The 13,574-nt window shown below is 40.4% G+C and overlaps 1 protein-coding gene across 1 annotated transcript; it reads right to left on the bottom strand.

Moving 5' to 3' along the window:
• Positions 1-6,333: 6,333 nt before the first annotated feature.
• On the bottom strand, positions 6,334-13,296 carry LOC308089925 (N-acetyllactosaminide beta-1,3-N-acetylglucosaminyltransferase 3-like). The gene is made up of 2 exons (XM_080434892.1): positions 13,182-13,296; positions 6,334-9,376 (listed from the first exon to the last, which is right to left on the bottom strand). Exon 2 carries the CDS (start codon positions 9,364-9,366, stop codon positions 8,155-8,157), a length of 1,212 nt encoding a protein of 403 aa, XP_080291018.1. The 5' UTR covers positions 9,367-9,376; positions 13,182-13,296; the 3' UTR covers positions 6,334-8,154.
• Between the last annotated feature and the right edge of the window lie 278 nt (positions 13,297-13,574).

The following is a 13,574-nucleotide window of genomic DNA, read 5'->3' as shown; positions in this document are numbered from 1 at the left end:
TTTAATTTTTATATATAATAGAAAAATATTTGTGCCTGATTCACTAAGATGTTCGTAAATAGTGCCTAAATAAAGTGACTAAAGGGGTGCGTATTTTCGATAAGCACAAACGGACGTGCGTCGGTGCGTGCCAACTGGTGTGTAAATCTCTTATATGTGTGTATCGCCAGTCTTCCTCATTTTTGTGGAAGTGAAGTGGGAGTGAAACCCGTTTTTATTTAGAACTTAATATATATTTACAGTACATTAACTTAAATAGACTTTAACGCGTGTAAGATGAATTTGAGGGCGGACACACGTGTTGCATGATGAACTACATGTAAAAACGTCAGAGGCTTGACATGTTTGACATTTCAAATCCGTTTCAATATGCAAATACCTCGACCTGTATTGTTAGAAGGGTACGTACATTCCAGATAATTTGCTGCATACATCGGAGTGCTGCATACATCCCTAGGTACGTATGTGCAGAAACCGGTTTATAATTTCATGGTACAGAAAGTACATGACGCGAATATGCGTGCAAAATGCACATGCAACGGCCACGTGAATGGCAATGACATGCCGTAGAGCACGTTAAGTTACATTTCTTTAATAAGACTTTCAGAGGTCCTCTCTCTCTCTCTCTCTCTCTCTCTCTCTCTCTCTCTCTCTCTCTCTCTCTATTCCAGGAGATAATAAAACACCTTTCTATCTACTCAGATAACACCCAATACAAATTCATTCATTATTATAATATATAATAGTTTTGTTTTAAATGTTCTAGCCTTGACGACCATGCAGTCTTATGCAAACGTTAAAATGTAATTTAGATAGCATTTTATTTAGACAGATGCCAGGTCATTGTCATTGTTGTGTTTGTGAAATAGCCTTATTTATTATTAAATAATAGGCTATGGGGGGGGGGGGGGGGGGGGCACCAGGTAAAATGCTGCCTATAGGCATCAAATTCCTCAGGGACAGCTCTGACTACTGGTTACCAAATACTCAACTTTCATCAATCTGACCAGGATTCAATGGGTTTCCCACATCTAAGTTGAGAACACTATCCATTCTGCTACCACTACTACAGATACTACACTGTGCATTTAGCAAGACTGACTACAGTAATGTTCTAATCAATGTGGAAAGCAAAACATCGGACAGGGATGATGGGGAGGGTAGGGGTGTCAAGATACACTAATTTCACGATACAATACATGATGTTGGGCATATGATATCGATATGATACATTATTAATGTTCTTTTCTCATGTATCATCAACAATGGCCATCATCTTTAGTTTAAACTAACTTTATAAAGCACTTTAAAAAATAATTACAAAGTGCTTTGTACACACAAATAAATACATGTGTGCAAGCTTAAGGGAGAAGTGAAGTTCTCACTAACTATAAACCCATTGTTTCAGAGGACAGATAGACACTAATATAACTAATATAATATAATAAAACACTGCATGACTATAAATTCCACTAACCTCATATTCTTGTCCTCTGGACTTTACCAACCAAGTGCAGCCCAGTTATTTCCAACAGCTCAAAAAAATCTATAATATCAGATACAGTATAATACCATGTAAACTTTCTTAGATTAGATGTAGGCCTATTTGAGAGTGCAGAGGCATAATTGCTTTGATTAACGAGTGTCAACGAGCATCAGCTGACACACAACACCTCCTCTCTGCAGTGCTTTAAACTGAAAGTGACTGGAGTAGCTGTTTCTCCAAAATACCTTGAATATGATGGAAGACATGATTAATAATTACTGTGATTATGATAAGCTTTACATTTCATATCATGCACCATGCATACAGTAAGAACTCCTATAACTTTCATCGGCAAAAAAAAAAGGAAAGTGTTTTTTTTAATCAAAAAAATAACAAAAAAAATATTACGATACAGTATGACACTATTTCTTTCTTTCTTTTCTTTTCTTTTCTTTTCTTTTAAAGCACTGCCAATAGAGCACCGAAGTCGGACGTCACTGCCACTAGAGGGTGCTGTTTCACGGGTTCGTGGCTTTATTTTTTGTGTTGAATCCCCATTTGGGAATCTTAGATCACGTCATATAAGAACTGTGTTCCAAACATAAACACACCACCCTGGCGTTTTTGTCAGGGGGGTGGCTCTGCATCGTTTATGATATTCATTCATATTTGATACAGCCTGTTTCTGGCGAAGATGGAATTCATTCTGCCTTAAAAGTCTGTGTGCGTGCGTGCGTGCGTGCGTGCGTGCGTGCATGCGTGTTTGTCACAAGTGTGTGTGAGTCTGGGCGCAGGCATGCATGCAGAGTAACTTTTAGATGCATGTTATTACTGTATGTCAAGAACCACCGGCCTAATGCACTGTAAACTGGTTGGTCCTTGAATGAAAAAAGCCCAAACCCCTCAAACGTCCCTCCACCCTTTTTAATTCCTCTCCTTGTCATACAGGAATATTTAGGTATTTATATTTAATTAATATATCTGTATCTGTTTGACTCTCGTGTTTTCTTTGCTATTGTTCCATTAACATTCCGTACACACCTACGCATGGAATCATACCATTGTTTAGAATCATACCAATTGCCAAACAGAAACCTACACAACTTGATCTCACTCTTGTCTTCATGTAACCCTGTGTCCTCTGCAAAGCGAACAGTCTGTATACGAATAACCATAAAACATTATAATACAGTAGCAACTCACCCACCATTGTAACTTTTAGTTTATGCTAGGATGGACAATCCAACTACAGCAAGTACACAATCAAGAGAACACACACACACACACACACACACACACACACACACACACACACACACACACACACACACACACACACACACACACACACACACACACACACATCATGCAGACATCATGAGGGACGGGACAACCCCCCCCCCCCCACCCACAGGATGGAATATGAAAAATCAAATACATCCGACTTGATCACATGACTATAGAGATCCTGTGTACCGATTTGCGTGAAATTTTGATAAAATGGTAAGGAGTAGTATAAAATAATGTGTTTTACATAAGTCGGCCTCCTGGTGGCGCTATAAAAGGCAGATGTGAAAAATGCACGGCAAAGGTTTTTCCTTGACCTCTAGAGTATACAAAGTTTTACACAGATCGGTGCAGGTAAAAACACAAATCGGCCTGTTATAGCGCCACCATGAGGCTGATTAGAAAATGTTCAAATGACATTTCTTCCTCGGTCTAATGGGAACGTGCGTGCAAGATTTCAAGGAAATTGCATGCTGTGTTCATGATTTGAGGCATTTTGTTCAAAACGGAGCACTCCTGCAAACTTTGGAAGCCATTTTTAGCCAATCGGAATGGAATATGAAAAATATGAAAAGGGAGTCTGTGTGCACAGTTTCACTGCGATCAAGCCAACCAGAGATTAGCTGGTCACAGACGGACGGACGGACGGACGGACGGACGGACGGACAGACGGACAGGGTGCAAAACATACTCTCTCGCCATGCCTTACGGCCTGGCGGAGACAATAAGCATTTCATGTTATCTTTAACAATTGCACATGTATTCATTGATGCAGTCATGTTGTTTGCAATGCACTTTAAATGAAGTCTGCATGAAGTGAGCCTTGAACCGGGAACCTTGCGGTTGTTGGGTATATGCTGTAGAGAGAAGCCATTGGACCAACAGACCTGACCTGGTGAAAAAGGAGCTCACACAGATGACATTTTCACACAAATTGCTCAAAAATCCTGGGTTGAAGTGTTTTTCAAACTGCTCAAGATTGTGGACAATCTAAGGGCGGAGCTTACTAGTTGTCTGTTGAAGATCATAAACTTTTGCCTTCTGTCATGAACCAAGCCCCTGTTTCACTAACACTAAGATCACTCGTTCACAAACCATTTACCAATGGAGAAATTGTACATCTCCTCGGAACCGAAACTGGTGAAAGTAGCCGATCTACAAGATCAGAAACACGTTGCTATCTGAAAAGTTGTGACATTGAGATCTCACAACTGTCCTAATTGAGACATTCATGTTGTGTGAAATGCAACTTAAATGAAGTTTGTATTAAGTGAAGCTTGAACTGGCAAGCTTGACGTTGTAAGGCAGACGCTTTAGCGAGAAGCCATTGGACCAACAGACCTGATGTAGTGAAAAAGGAGAACACACAGATGATATCGTTTCACGCAAATAGCTGAATAATCCTGGGTTTAAGTGTTTTTCAAACTGCTCAAAATTGCGGATCTAAGGACGGGGCTTACTGGTCAAAGTGATAGATGTGTTCCTCATGAGTCAAGGCACATGTGTAAGCAAGTTTCACGACTTTCAGCCAAACGAGGCATGACTTAAGCTTGTTTAAAGTTTGCATTTTCAAAAAATTGCTATAGCGCTCCCCTTTGGCCAATTGGAGTAAGATTGGTTTTAGTGATATTTGGAATGACCCTCTACATTACTGCAAAGTTTCAAACAAATGTGAGTCTGCATGTATGTGTTAGGCGCAGATGAATAATTGTCATAAAACTGCAATATTCATTGGCTCTTAAAAGCTAAATTTTTTTACTTACAAACTTCTCTTCAAGTGGGATTTTAGATAGTTGTCCAAAGTTCATGTGTAAAAAGTTGTTCATCATGAGTAGACGCATGTGTGTATCGAAGTTTCATGGCTGTAGGTCAAACAGGGCATGAGTTGTACCTGTTCAAAGTTGGCATTTTTCAATTGAGTGCTATAGCGCCACCCTTGACAAATGAGTGTGAGAATTATTTCTTGATAGTTTTTCATGACTGTCACGGGGCAACCTGTGCCCTATATACACATACACACATCTGACTGCATTGAAAGTAATGGAAGGACTAATGGTTTTAAACTTGTGTATTGATAAAGAAATGTTCACTGATTGTTTGCTGGTTGTCTCTCCTACACTGCTGGTGGCAATCCCCTTGATTGGGAAGGTGCCAAGTGCTGTGGAGGAGGGGTGTTTCATATGCTTTAGGAGTATTGTTTATTTAAACCGTCATTGAGTTTTTACCCCAAGTTATATTTGTTTAATTGTAACGCATCATTAGGAATGTTTAGGTTACTTTTATACTGTGGCACGGGGGAAGCTCTGGGAGTATTTATGGAAGTATTTGGAATTGTTGCTAATTGGTTCTGTGTCCTGTGGTAGGATCCACTCCCTATTTAAGGGAGGTTGCAGGGACAGACAGGTAGTTAGTTAGATATGGGCAGAACCACAGGTAATGTCCCTGAGGGAGAGCTACAAGGCCTTGTATGATCAAGGTTAAGCCTGAAGAGAGCTTTTATCCAGTTGGGTCTTGTTTATACGTGTTTGCCTTAAGTGCTTATTTATTGTTCTCATTGCTCTATTTTAGACTTTTAGGCCAGTATTATTGTTGCTACATGTATATATTCTTGCACTGGAGTTGGATGGAGGAGTGGGCGAAATAAAAAACCCTAAAATGCATCTCTGACTGTCTTTGGAGCCTTGGCCGTTCGAGCCTTTTCACAATGACCATCTGCCATATGGCCGAATTTCGTAAAAAGCGTGTGCACGGTTAAGCCTGCGAAAAGTGTCAAAAAAAGAAACGGAATACTGCGAATATCAAGACGGAGCCATGCTGGCAGCCTGGCCGTAATTAACACTGAAACTAATAAAAACTCTAACTAAACAAAAACTAGTCATCTGTGTGAGCTCCTTTTCACGAACTAAAAAACTAAACTAAATTACCACATCCACTTAAAAATCCAATGAAAACAAACTGCAATTGAAAACATGTAGTCAAAAAAAAAAAAAAATGTGTGCGTGTGTGTGTGGGGGGAGGGGGGGGGCACACAACTCCTGGGCTACACAATAAAATCCTCTGTTGATTTATCTCTGAGAGTGCAGCCTAAAAATGTATGCATCCACTAGTAAACTATAGTTTGGTCTGGTCACAAACTCGCAGTCAAAGAGTCCATTGTGATGGCCTAGGTTTGGCTAGAGGCAAACAAAAGCCCATGGCCAAGGTGTTAAACCAGTGAATTTGCATGTCATTGTTGTAGATCTGCTATGACAGACAGACTGAAAGCAGAGAATTTCTGTGGACCCCCAGCAATTCTTCAGATGAAAACTGAAAACTCTCTCATTCTCTCTCTAAATAAAAATTACAAATACAACATTGTGTTTAAAATAACTTCACATATCTCTGAACAAAAGAAGTACTCATTTTCAAATATATTAAAATATTTTGAAAGTACTGTAGCAGATCCACAAGCACACAATGTCTCCCCAAGTGATTAAAAAAAAAGATAAATAACAATGACATTGTCATAATCTTAACGTCATCATGATTTGTGTTCGTGGGGATCTCTTTTTAAACAAGCCTAGTGCTTTAATGAGCTTTCCAGTTTAGTGGACCTTGTATTGTGAATTGTACTTCCATGTACTGTTTCCCATGTCTTACTAAATAAAGTACATCAATCAATCAATCAATCAGTAAAAGTAGGCTACCGTTTATCTGAGAAAATAAATTGACTGCAAAAAAGCATTTTCTGTTTTATAAAGAGCTGGAGAGACAAGGAGACTCCTTTTACCGAACAAACACTCTATAGCAATGAGTACTATCAGAATATAGAGCTATTTAACACTTATTTTAACCACAGAAAATCACTTACAATACCTTTAAATTAAAAATAAGATTTACAGAGATTCAAGATAGTTTTACACACAGTTTTATAATTACATGATGTTATCATGGTTATTGTCTATGCTTGAAGCGAACCTGTGAATCTAGTTACGCATTCCATTGTCCTTCTACAGATTTGTAGTTATCGTCTTACAGTATTTGAAAAAAATAAAACATCCTCTCACAGTAAAAAATTAAGAGTGCACACAAAACTGACCATGTAGTCGATCATTCTAAGGCACATTAACATAGTATATGAAAAAAACATAGTCATAGTACAATATCATTTTAAATATTGCTCCCTGAGCAATCATTCTTATTTCACTTAAACCCTATATACTTCATTGACCAGAGTCCACCGGGAACTGCTTTTTTCCCTTGTCCATCAAATATCTTTGGAAAATATCTGATCTACAAGCTCACAATGTGTCGCAACGCAATGCGTTGTGAGCTTATAGATCGGTATTTTTGCCAAATGTTTGTCCCAGAATAGGGACACTAGGCTTCATGTGGTTAACTTGATGCCAAGACTACACTACTTCACCATTCACGAACAGATTGTAAGAGAGCATTATACCATTCGTCTAACACACGCACACGCACGCACACACACACACACACACACACACACACACACACACACACACACACACACACACACACACACACACACACACACACACACACACACACACACACACACACACACACACACACACACACACACACACGGCTCATGGTTCAATGATAACAATAAGTGCCATCCAGCAGTACCATTCATTCACTACAGCAGTGATTCTCCAAATTATGAATTGACTAAACAAGACAGGTTTGACACACCCTTTGCCCAACCCTTAACCTCACAAAACACTATGCCTAACCTCACAGTAACCAAATGTTTGTCGTGACTCGTGACATGCTTTGTAGTAAACAAAAATAAAGGAAAAGGACATCCACGATTCCACGGTAGGATTTGAACCTGTGATATTGGGAACCAGGAGCTAATGTCTTTACACACTGAGCCTCACTGTTCAACCCACTGTTTTGGATGTTATTTGAAGCGCTATCCAATGATAGTGCTACAAATAGTACTCTATAGTGATGATTTGGGGAGGAAACATTACAGGGCTGCAATATGTGACGAGTTGGGAGTGAAAAAACTTTACCCAGTCTTTTACGCATTCGGCCACGGAGGCTCATAGCTGGGGACCCCCTGGAAAGGACCCCTGGGGGTCCCCAGACCCCACTTTGAGAACGACTGCACTTCATTATCGTTTACATTTAAGGAACAACTAGTCCCGCAGTAGACAGATTATTAGATGGACATTATAACATCTAACATCTGGGGCACAACTATGAAAGAGTGGTAAAGGACCAAAAAGAAAGAAAAAAATATGAATTGACCAACCACAGACCTCTTTAGACAAACCATGGACCAACAACAGACTTCCATTAAAGCCCAGCCAATCAGAGGCTTACCTAAGTTTTTCAATGGTAAAAGCTGGACTGACCATGTGGGACTAAGGAACACCTAATCCAAAATCCAACCCACATTTTATGTTAGGGTCACATGCTTCGTGCCACATGACATATATCTCAGATGGCATGAACCTGTGTACCAGTAGAGTCTCCCTGTAAAAGCAGGGGTGATATGGATCTAGACTTTGTGAGGGGACGTGTAGTCCATCAGGCTTAATACCCGCATGGGAAGCAGGTTTGAGCCCTGCTTTGGCCAAACACATTCCAAAGTACGCATCGTCAATGGGGAGAAAGGTAATGGTCTTGGACATGTTGTATATGACCGAGGCTGTGTATCCTGACAGGAGGAACCCCCCACCAGAACAGTACGGAGGGTACGATTCTGACTTCTGCACCTGAACAGGGATGTAATATTTGCTCGACGGGGTCCGGTCGGGACCCGTGCCCCGGTGTACGTTCCCAACGAAGAGGTGCTTGCTGTTGTCTTCCTTGTTGTCATCCATGGTGCCCAGGAGGTACACCATCATGTTGTTTGTGTTGGCAAAGATGTCGTCATCCCCGTTGAGGATGAATTGGACATGTGGACAGTTCCTGTCCATCCACTCCATGAAGAGGAACTGCTTCAGAGTGAGGTTGAAGAAGGAGTCGTTGAAGTCCCACTGCACGATGTCTCTGTGCTCGTGTTGTTCATATTCTAGCATCCGATTCAGCCTCTTATGCTTGTACCCCCTGCCCGTTGTTCCCAAGAGGAACACCCTACGGATGTTCTTGCCCCTCACTGACCTCTCCTCCCCCCAGGTCTTACGTAGGACTTCTCGTCGCTCGTAGTTTCCGGGAGAGCTCTTAATGGCAAGCAAGAAGAAGACATCCTCGGATCGTTTGGCCCCCCCGCATTTGTCAGGGACATCCAGCAGCAGTGGGAAGTGACGGCAGTGTCGGTAGTACAGGAAGTCTTTTATGTGACCAGGAAGAGAGGAGAAGCCTGTCACGTTGTCGGCCATGGACTTGTTCCTCTCGCAGGTTGGCCAGGAAGGTTGAGAGGAGGTCCTATGGCCGGCTGTCGTTCTGCTGTCATTTTCCATCCTTGTCGGAGCGGCTGTCGGCTGATCTTTCATCTGGACATACTTGGCAACATGGTGGACGCCCTGGACGATGTCTTCTTTTTTGAAAAGCATAACGTAAATCAAGCTTAACGTCCCAAGCAGCACCAATAAGGCTATCTCCTCCACCCTGCAACACAGCTTCCTTGTCATCCTCGACACTCTACAATGGGACAGACAAAACAATGTCACACCACACTCACCACAGAAAGGGCTGTTCTGCTAAAAAATAAATCATAAATCTGTGTTCGGAGATTGATACTTTCCCATATGCGGTTGTCTTGACTGACAGAGGACCAGCACACATGAAGGCATTCCACGCATCAACCCAATACCAGCTCATACTGTTTGCACTGCAGCCACGTAATGCAGCCATGTACTACTGTGCTTTGACATTGTACGTTAAATCTACAATGTCAAAATGCAGTACTGTACATGTAAATACCAGTTTATTAAACAGCCATTCACTGTATGCACTGATCTGATAGCGGGCTAATATGAAAATGAAATGGCCACAGGGAGGGATCAACAGTGTTAAGTGTTTCAATACAAACCCTTTGGCAAGTTAATTGGTATTGTAAATTTCCACAAGGCAATTCAAAGTGACAAACAAATAAAATGTAAGGGAAACTTACAGCATGTATCAGTGTGTCTGTCTGGTCTAATGTCTAACATAAAAGTATTCAACAACTGAGCATTGCAGTCAAGTTTTTCCTCAAATCAAACATAAGTCCTTGATATATTCTTACGGTTATAGTATGCTGACTTTGTCATTATCTTAATGTGGCTGTGTATTTTGTTATTTCCATAATTTGACATTGATGAGACTGAAACATGTACTGTAGATGTTGAACGATAAAGACCCCAGAATGGAGCCTTGGGGAACTCGACATGTCATTTTTGGGTGTCATAGGCACAAAGTAGTCCATGCCGTTTAAGTAGGATTAAAATCAGTTACCAGTATCTACCAGTCAAACCAGTACTGTGCCCCTACCGGTTTTCCAGTTGGTGTAGTAATACAGGTATGCTGCTGAATGAATCAAAATGAGAGGTGTTGCTATGGGCCTGTATTTCTTCATTAGTGAGGTGTCTAGATCAGTGGTTCTCAAACATATTTAATTTCAAGGACCCCCATAACTTTTGAGTGTGTACAAATGGAACCAAATGGACCCGTAACCAAATGGACCCTTACAGGCCCATTTGGTTCCATTTGTACACTCTCAGAGTTACAGACCTGTAAGGGTCAATTTGGAACCCCCTCAAGGAACCCTGAGGGTCCTTGAAACCCACTTTGAGAACCACTGGTCTAGATTATAATTTTATTTGTATTTTTATTTATTTTTAAATTTTTATCCCACGATTTATAGATTATAATTTTTTTAACAGTGGCTTGATGATGACCATTTTTTATTATTGTTTTGGCAGAGAAGAAGCCTTGCATTTCTCAGTTCCAAAATATAACTTTATAGTTATGTCATGTCATAATGAACATGGAGATTTGGTTTTACGCTACAAGGAAGCTACAATGTGCTGAACTTGCAATAAACAGTGGAAGCATATGTCGAGTGCAAATGTTATTGTTTTCTTAATGTTAATGTTTGTCCTGCACCTGGATACTACATTGGATGTCTCTTATTTACAATGTGCGGATGTCTTTCATGATTGTTCTCTTTGGGTCCAGCCTTAAATGTTTTGTGGATGTGTGTGACTATTATGAGCTTGTTGATGTGGAAGCAATTTCAATAAGCATCCATTGATTCTATTCTAACTTAACCCATTAAGACCGGGAACGCATCAGTGTCATTTTTTTATTTCTTTGGCTATTCAAAAATAGCAGATATACAAGCTCATAGCGCTACATGCTTGTAGATCTGCAATTTTTTTTAAAATAGTGAACATTTTGGCAAATCTTTTAATATATATTTTTTTCGTCCTCCCTTTGGTTGTGTGGGTTTGTGTCCCATTGGTACAATCGCAATTAACCCTGTGCGGATTCACGCTCTAGTAAGGCCTGCCACTAATTCTACAACCGGGGACCCGCTCCCCGGAGTTTCTTTTATTTCCCACGTCGCAGGTCCATGGACCCCCAGCTGCGGCTCAATACTGTGACTGCGGACCGGGCCTCTCCATGGAGCACGACCGTGGATTTCTACTACATTACACTATACCACTACACTATACTGTATATTATCTTAACATTCTTTTATTATACCATTATATACTGCATACACACTATTGCTGTACTATATTATATTATCATATACTATCTTACACTATTATATTTGCTACTATTGTTATTGTTACTACTTGCACTGTATTTCTTTCTGTCTCTCCTCTGTCTGTCTGTCTCTCCCTCTCTCTCTCTTCTTTCCCCCGACACGGTCGAGGCAGAAGGCCGCCACCCTAGAGCCTAGGGTCTGCCTGACGTTTCTTCCAGTTAAGAGGGAGTTTTTCGTTGCCACTGTCGCAAAATTGCTTGCTCAGGGTGGGATGTCGGGTCTCTTCTCTACATGTAAAGTGTCTTGAGACAACTTGTTGTGATTTGACACTTTAATAAAATTGAATTGAATTGAATGAATTGAATTAAGCAATTTTTTTAAAACTCTGTTACAAATTCTGGGGGTCCCTGGAACAAAATATTTTGAGCTGGGGGTCCACGGTCGAATACATAAAAAAAAAAAAACGGTTAGGATTTAGAAGACATTTGGAGAATCCCCAGAAGCAAAGATTTGACTTACAAATGTTTGCTTTAAATATATATATATATTCAAAGATTTGCACAAAATGTTCACGATTTTTCCAAATAATAGCAGATCTACAAGCTCATAGCGCGGCACTCTGTGCCCCGCTATGAGCTTTTATATCTGCTATTTTTGAATAGCCCAAAGACATCTTAAAATGACACAGATGTGTTCCCGGTCTTAATGGGTTGGCCGGTGAAACCGGCATTTCAACCAAACATCCGTAAACCTGTGTGCATGTGCATTCACTTTTAAAAGAAAAAGATCTCGTACATCTACTATAAAGCAGGTGCACGACAAAGTGACCAAAGCAGGTAAAAATACACACGATGTAAAAGTAACTTAATCCCAGTCAATAGTGTGTTCATGCTTTCACAGACAGGTCTTCTTCTGAAGTAGACATGTTTGTCGAAACAGACTGCGAGGAAGTTATTTGACAGTGCGTGCGGACTTGTTTAACAGCATGGCTTTCACAGACTACTATTACTATCGAGGAAATTTTGATTACCGGACATTTACTTGTAACAGAGTATTTCTACATTGCAGTATTGATACTTTTACTTAAGTAAAATATTTGAGTACTTTTTCCACCACTGCCTACATGGCTGGACTGGAGGCTCAAGTTGAAATTTCTTAGAGCTGTCATTTCTGTAGAAAACGGGAACTAGGCTACATGGCCATAGTGTAATTTTACATCATACACAGACAACAACTTAATTTATGCTTCTCCTATTTTCCATAAATGTCATGAAGTCTTACGTACTGTCCTGTCCTTAATATTTGTAATTGCGAAATAATATATTTTTTAAATATTAGACGGTATAGGCTATATAGGTATATTTTGAAGAAGTCAATTCAGGCTGTATACAATTAATAATAAGTCTTAAGAAATACACTGACATTATGTTGTTTTGACATTGTGTGATTGTAGAGATCATTATAGGCTACAGTCAGAATAGCCTCATTAATTGTCGTCATCTCATCATCACCTTTCCAAATTAATTGGAACATAATCTGCCTCTTCTCCTGACAGATTAAACTAGATTGGGTGCATTTCTCCTTTCCGACATGTCGCCTTTCCGACGTTGACGAACCCTATACCTAACCCTAACCCTAACCATAACCGCACGCGGAAGCCACTAGTCGGAGTGGTGAGATGTCGGAATGGAAGGAGCACCCCAACTAGATTATAGCCTGTTAAATAGTTGTAAAGAAACTCGTCCTTACCGTTAACAATGTTTAGTGGTCCAGAAGGTGTTGTTCTTCTGTAAGCTTATAGATATAAAGCATAATGATTGTGTGCATGTGGAGCCAGAGCCGGCCCAGCTCGCCTATGTGCGGGTGTGTCTACTCCTGCCGGCCTGTCGCTATGTCACGTGTCATATTGTAGTAGCGCCTGTGCTTCACATGTTGTAGTTACCAAACAGACAACACACACCCTTTTGGTATGAAAAATGACGAGATGGAATGCAACCATACAATAATCGCAGTATGCAAGGCATGCAGTGCTAGTAGCATCACCAATGGAATTGCAACTACTTTGAACGTCAATCAACATTTGAAGAAGGTGCACATAAACAGGTAAGTCGATCCAGATATAAGTGACCCAAGCTAATGCTA

This window comes from Gymnoscopelus braueri (genome assembly GCF_963280865.1).
Source record: "Gymnoscopelus braueri genome assembly, chromosome: 8".
Taxonomy (NCBI): Eukaryota; Metazoa; Chordata; class Actinopteri; order Myctophiformes; family Myctophidae; genus Gymnoscopelus; species Gymnoscopelus braueri.
This window is presented reverse-complemented; position numbering and strand designations above follow the sequence as displayed.

Coding starts and splice junctions, on each gene's coding strand:
- LOC308089925 (XM_080434892.1), bottom strand. CDS start 9,366: ATGACAAGGAAGCTGTGTTGCAGGGTGGAGGAGATAGCCTTATTGGTG.